Source organism: Pediculus humanus, genomic scaffold (genome assembly GCF_000006295.1).
Source record: "Pediculus humanus corporis 1103172108318 genomic scaffold, whole genome shotgun sequence".
Classification (NCBI taxonomy): Eukaryota; Metazoa; Arthropoda; class Insecta; order Psocodea; family Pediculidae; genus Pediculus; species Pediculus humanus.
The window spans coordinates 2,350,092-2,357,296 of record NW_002987887.1 but is presented as its reverse complement, the minus strand read 5'-3'; the positions used below and the strand labels follow the sequence as shown (position 1 = coordinate 2,357,296).

The 7,205-nt window shown below is 28.3% G+C and overlaps 1 protein-coding gene across 1 annotated transcript in view; it reads left to right on the top strand.

The window, feature by feature from the left end:
• The window catches only part of Phum_PHUM606710 (still life, sif, putative), a gene marked incomplete at both ends in the record, with an annotated part of 56,173 nt that overhangs the window by 30,003 nt on the left and 18,965 nt on the right, over positions 1-7,205 (top strand). Inside the window, one exon of the mRNA XM_002432920.1 lies at positions 4,281-4,426. Within this exon, the coding sequence (XP_002432965.1) occupies positions 4,281-4,426 (146 nt within the window). The remainder of the gene's footprint in view (positions 1-4,280; positions 4,427-7,205) is intronic.

Below are 7,205 nucleotides of genomic sequence, written 5' to 3'. Positions count from 1 at the left end.
AAAAAAAACTTTTAAATCGTTTTGATTAACGAAACGTTTTTTTCCTTCAAACATTTCCTTTCCTTATTTTTCCTTTTTTACATTATTATTATTATTATTATTATTATTATTATTATTATTATGTATTCAAATTTTTTTTTTTTTAAAAAAAACCTCGAGGAAATAAATAATTTATTGCTTTTAAGGTTATTTTGCAAATTTCAAAATTTTCACGTTCGTTCCCGTAACCGAAAAGAACCACTTAAAGGTTTTTCCACCTTCGTTCGCCCTTTTACACTTTTTTTTTTTTTTTTTTTTTTTTTAACCGAAAGCTTTTATTCCCCCAATTTGCCTTTTTCCTTAACTTTTTTTTTTTTTTTTTTTTTTACGTTTTCTGGGGGAATGGGGGGGGGGAAAATAAGAAAAAAAAAAAAAAAACCCAAAACGTAACGACTGGATGAAGTCTTTGAAAAGCTTTTCATACGTGACTTGAATTTACTTAAATTTTCAGGTTAAAAAAAAATTTTTTTTTTTTTTTTCAATCCCTCGTGCCTGTCGCTTCATAAAAAAAATTTTTTTTTTTTTTTCATATGTGATCTCTAAGCTTATCCCTACATTTTTTTTCCGCTTCCCTTATTATTCCACATGAATTTTCAACGATGAAAATATGAAAATTATATTTTAAACGAGTATTATTGTAAAAACGTTTTTTTTTTTTTTTTTTTTTTTTTTTATACTGAAATTATTCGCGCCATCGTGAATAACCTGGATTTTATTATTATTATTATTATTATTATTTTCACTTTTAAACGCGATGAGAATTTGTGTACTTGTCGAAGTTTTCAAACGATTATTCCACGTCTCTACCCCGATTCCTTAGGAATAAATCCTGGAATTTTTTGGGGTTGTTCCATATATCGCGATTTTCCTTTAAATACCTCAGAATTTTCTTTAAATTTCTCTTTTTGTTGATCGTGGCATGGTTCCAAGTGCTCCTCCGATGACCTAAATAGTTGGCTGTCGCAGTTCCGTCAGTGTGAATTTGTTGATCATACAGAACCGTGCATGAACCCGCCGTCGTAACCGGGAAGGGGGAGGCAGGAAACCATTCCTTGGCTAATCCATCCATTCCGGATTGACGAAGATATTCCAATCAAGATATCGACAAATTTTTGTTGACTCTCTAGGTATTCACGTTTTGCCAATATCGAACAACCGGAAATTAAATGTACTGTCGATGCACTTTTTCTGTTCCCACTTGCTCTCAAGTTCCTTTTTGGGATTGTGCTTCCTATCACAAGTTTCCAGCCGCTATTTTTCCATTCCGGTGTCTTTACTTCCCTCCACAATTTCCCTTTTTCTTTTGTGAACTCCTTTTCTCGGGCTAAGATCGTGTGTGGTGCTTTATCCCACATATTTCCCCCATTCCTGCGATAGCGTTATATATACGTACGCACCGCATACATTTTGCCGCAAACCTTTTCCATTATTATTATTATCATCCTTCCTACTTATTATTATTATTATTATCAAAATTTTTAACACTCGATTGTAACTTATTGAAGCAGCAACAAACGTTTTATTTATTTATTTATTTATTTATTTTCCATTTCTCTTTTCTAACTCACACATTTTCAAATTTTCTTAACTTGTTATTATTATAAATATTTATAACTTACTAAATACGCAATCATATTATCACGAACGAGGGGGGAGGGGGAAAAAAAAAACCTACGGGATTTTCCCCGATTTAAACGAAACACAATTACTTTCGCCATTTTGAATTTATTATATAACATTTTTCCACCCTCCCGAAATTTCCTATTTCTAAACTCGACTTTTTTTTGGACATCCATTCAAGAAAAAAGTTTTTCATTTTTCTATTTCCGTTTATTATTATTATTATTATTATTATTATTATTTATCGATACACAAAACCGTTGACGTAAAATAAAAATATCATTATCATTATTATTATTATTATTATCATTAAGTTAAATGCATACTAAATTTAATTAAATACAAAAAACGTTCGGAATCTTTTTTTTTTTTTTTTTTTCATCTTCTTCTTTACATCATTTCCCTTATTTAATAATTAAATTAATAATAATAATAATAATTTTTTTTTTGTAATGACGTCACAAAGGGGTAAAAACTTTTATATTTTTATTATTTAAAAGCTAACACAAAGAATTATTATTATTATTATTATTATTGTAATTATTTATTTATTTATTCGAATAATAATAATAATAATAACTAAACGCTGAATGTTTATTATGCTTTTTATCATTATTATTTATTATGTAAGAGTTTTAAAAAAATGGCGCGAGATTTAATTTTTTTTTTTTTTTAATCCTCTCGTGAATTATACAAGTTATGTAATCAAATTTAAAATTAAATGCATTCCTTTATTTATTTATTTAATTATTTATTTATTTTCTTGTCGGGTTCGCGCTAAATAAAATAAAAAAGAAAAACGAAAAGAAAAGAAATGAAAAAAGTTTTCGTGTCGTTATAAATTAAATTATTATAAAAAAAAAAAAAAAAAAAAAAAAGAAAAGAAAAATTTTCACGTGGAAAAAGAAAGTAAACGAACCTTACAAAAGGTAAAGCAAACAAACAAAAAAATTTTCGACACTTGAAAACAACTTTATTCCCACGTCTGTCGTCGTCCTTTAAATTTCTTCTTTTCCTTTACCCCCTTCCCTTCCCATCCCATCCCATTCCACTCCCAAGGGATATTTTCATCTCGACCCTGATTTCATAAATAATTTGACTCCGATTCAAAAAAAGGAAAAAGGTTAATTTCGAACGTGAAAGAAAAAAAAAAAAAAATCGATCGATCGATCGATCCATCGATAAACTAAACTTTTCAACCATCATCTCGAAATGCGAATTTCGATATTATTTTATATATAAATAAATAAATTCTTACCGGTTTCCGGTTTCGTCAATTGATTTTAAATGAAAACTGCGGCAACCGGAACTCGAGTATGTATGGAGTCCATTTTCGATATTCCGTTGAACGAATCGATAAGAATTGTTTTTGTCGTTTTTGTTGTCATCGAACGTTTCGTTTACCTAATTAAAAAAAAAAATTAGTGATTGATTATTAATTAAAAAGTTTTTTTTCTCCTCACCGCATCCCCTCCCCCTCCTCCACCACCGCTCCGTCGCAGTAAAAATTTGTTTAAATTATGTATTTACAATTAATGTGGCTTAAATGAGAACAGGAGTAAATTGGATGGAAATTCGATCTTTTTACCCTTATTTCAACCCTTCATCTACCACCTTCCTATCCACCACCACAACCACCCCCTCCTTCTTCCCATTCGCAGCCGGAATCTTTTTGTTAATTTACTGTTTTGGTCGACAGACTTGGGGCGCCACGAACCAAAAAAATTTTTTGAACCATGAAAACTACGAATCGTGTGCGTCAACTTTTATTTTTGCCAAAGAATGATTTTTTTTTCCTTTTTTTTTTTTTTTCTTTTGTTGGCAATCTCACCACAATTATAAATAATGAATGTTATTTATTATTTTTAAAAGACTTTTTGTTGTTGTTGTTGTTGCTGCTGCTGCTGCTGCTGTCGTTATTTAAAAAAAAAAAGAATTGGAAAATTCCATTCGCAAAAATTTTCCCTAATTATTATCACATTTTATGAATTCATTCAAAAATAAAAAATAAAATATAAACAATTTGCCAACATAACAAAAAAAAAAAAATTAACACGCTACCACATATAGAAAAAAAAAAAAAAAAAGGAAAAATTTAAAGAATGATTGTATGGAAATGTAAAGAGGAAGGAAAAGAAAAGAAAAGAAAAGAGAGAAAAAAAAATTATGAAATAGTAAACCGGATAAAGAAACGAAGCGAAAAATATAAAATAGAAAGTGAAAAAGGAAGACGGAAAATAATAAAAAAAAAATAATAAAAAAAAATAAGAAAGAAACCGGAAACAGAATGGAAATGTGAGTTTCGGAAACGAAACGAAATGAAAAAAAAAAGCAAAAAAAAAATTTTTTTACGTTTTCTTTTTTTTTTTTTTTCGTGCTTGATTCATAAATATTTACCGCGAATTTGTTTTTCGAATTAAACAAAATAAATTAATTTAATAAAACTTTTCCAAACTCGCTACCGCGGCCGCCATTTTTTCCCTCCCCCTCTTTTCCCCCCGCCCCGCCCTTTCTAAATCGGTTTTATATAAAACTTAATAGAATTGAGTGACAATTTTCAAACCGAAATCATTTCAATAATAATAATAATTTTTTTCTTGCGGCTTATCTTTCTGTTGCAGATGTCAGACGAAGACCGAATGTCTCTGACAACGGCTGTCAGCGACGAAGAGGATGGAGAATCCGTTCACAATTCTCCGTATCGTGCCAAACAAACTGGAACGGCTGCTGCTTCCTTCAATTGCACTGGAGCCGTTCGAAAAGCCGGGTAAGCTTTTACTCATACACCTTTTTATATTAATATTTATCGATTTCGTATAAAAAAAAAAATTTTTTTTTCGTCGTTTACATTTTTTCTTTCTCAGGTAAAAAAACCCCCCTCCCTCCCCACCATTCGCCCCCTCTATTTCTTCCCCGCCCCCCTCACAAAAAAGAAACCCCGAAAACTTATAGCCGACGATAATAATAATAATAATAATAATAATAATATTTATTAAATTTTTATGATAAAAATAAAAATTAATCGAAAAAATATATAATAATAATAATAATAATGATGATAAAGTTTTCACGGAAAGAAACTAATACGAAAGGGAAAAAGATTGTAAAATAATAATAATAATAATTCTTTTTCTCTCTCTTTTTCCACCCTTGGATAAAAAAAAAAAAAAAAAAAAATCTGACGTGAAAGAGTTACAAAGACAGTTATTGAGAAAAAAAAAAAAAAAGGAAAAAAAAGGAAAAAAGGAAAAAAGATGGACGTGTAGGCGACCCGAGATTTTCTTCGGATTGGCAATACGTGAGAAAAAAAAAATATCAAAGGAAAGTAAAAAAATAAAAAAAAATTCGGTTTAAAGGAAAAAAAAGGAAAAAAAGGAAAACTTTTTTTTTTTTTTATGAAACAAAATTTAAATTCCTTTGAGATCAAACTTAAAAAAAAAAAAAAAAAACGGAAAATTTTTATTTTTTTTTTTATTTTCCCTTCGCAACTGGCAGGTACGACATGCGACAAAAATTTTCCTTCTTTTTTTCTTTTTTTTTTGCTCTCGCGATTATGAAACGACGATTATGAATTATTTCATTAAAAAAAAAAGGATCGAAAAGGTTTTTTTTTAAAAGGTTCTAAAAGATTCTAAAAGGTTTTTAAATACGTCGAAAAAAAAATAATTAATTTCAAGTTAAAATTTTAATTGTTTAACCGACAAAAAAAAAAAAAAAATAAAATAAAATCCAACCGCAATCGCTAAAAATTTTTTTTTTTTTAATTTAAATGATGATAATGATGATGATGATAATGAAGGGCTTCTTATTGAATTCGCCTAACGAAACCCTGGAGGGATTTTCTGGAAATTTAATTGATTTTAAAATCCTTTAATTCTTTTTCTTAGTTTTCATTTTCTTATTCCTTATTCTGATTATATTTGAATCAAGGTATTAAATTTTTAGGTTTAAGGTTTTCGATAATAATAATAATAATAAATCTTTTTCCCCCCTTCTTTTCTCCTACTTCCTCCCCCTCTCGTCTTATTTTTTCCCCAAAAAAAAAAAAAAAAAAAAAAATTAATAAAAACCGACCCCGTTGAAAAACATGTGAAAATTTTTTTTTTTTCTCCAGTAAAAATACACTGAAAAAATTTCAATTTTCGCTTAATGCTTTCTTTTCCCCTCCTCCTCCTTTCCCTTCTCCTTTCCCTCCTCTCCTCTTCCTCCTCCTCCTCCAAAAGAAAAAAAAAATGAACCGATTTTGTTTTATATATTAATTTGTCACGTTGAAATTTTCAATCTTTTTTTTTTTTTTTTTACTCCAGTGACATTTAAACAATTGTAAAAACCTTCAATTTTCTGGAGAGCAATTTTTTTTTTGTAACGATTTTTAGCATTTTTCTTTCCTTTTTTTTTTTTTTTCAATTTTAAACCCAATTTATATTTTCCAAAAAAAAAAAAAAAAAAAAAAAAAAACGTTTTCCCGATTTAATACAACTTCATTTCGTTTACCTGTTTATTTTTTTTATTTTTATTTTTTTTTCTGGAAAAACTTTCGTTTTTACATCCGTATTTTATTTCCAGTTTCTTTTTTTTTCCCCAGTAAAAGGAAGAAGAGACAACTGGAGGGAATTTTTCTTTTTTTTTTTTTCTCCAAAAAATGAAAATTGAATAGATAAAATTCAGTTTTTGAAGTTTTACAAAAAAAAAAATATATATATATATATAATATTTTGTTGCCATGGAAATTTAAAACGAATTTCATTATTATTATTATCATCATTATTATTATTATCCCTCTTTCTCTATATATACTATAAAATTAAATTATAGTTTATCTATAAATTATAGACTTATATTATTATTTTTATATTGTATCTACAAACGATGATTCGTTTGTTAAAAACAAAAACAAAAAACCCCCCACTTTTCCTCCCCCTTCCTCCCTCGAATAGAATAAATTAATTAATTAATTTTTTTGTCCAGTCAAAATTTTGTCCAGTAAATTTTCAATTATGATAACGACGATTTGATAATAATAATGATAATAAATCGAAACTCGTAAGAAATATTAAAACGTGTATGTATATATGAGAAAATGAGTGAAAAAATGAAAAACCCAAAAAAAAAAAATTTGAATGAGAAAGAGGGGGGACCGAAAGGGGAGGGGGAAGGTTTGTTTTTTTTCGAGAGGGGGGGGAGGAAAAAACGGGTGAAAGAGCTTTTGGATAATTTCCAGATGATTTTTAAATCGTTTTTTTTTTTTTAAAAAAAAAAAAAAAAAAAAAGAATGAAATTCAAAAATAAATTAATTTTTTTTTTTCAAAGCTTTTCGAAACGATGAGTTGAAGCTGGGGGGGAAGAGAGGGAAGGGGAGGGGAGGGAAACGATGGGTTCAAAAAGGGAAAAAAACGGTAAAGGGTGACAACCTCAAAGGGAGGGAGGGAGGAAAGAGATTCAAATTAAAAATTTTCATCAAAAAAACAAAATTTTTCCCTATTTTCCGATGGTAAAATTAAAATATTTTTTTTTCCCCCCAACCGGAACCACAAAAACTAATTTCC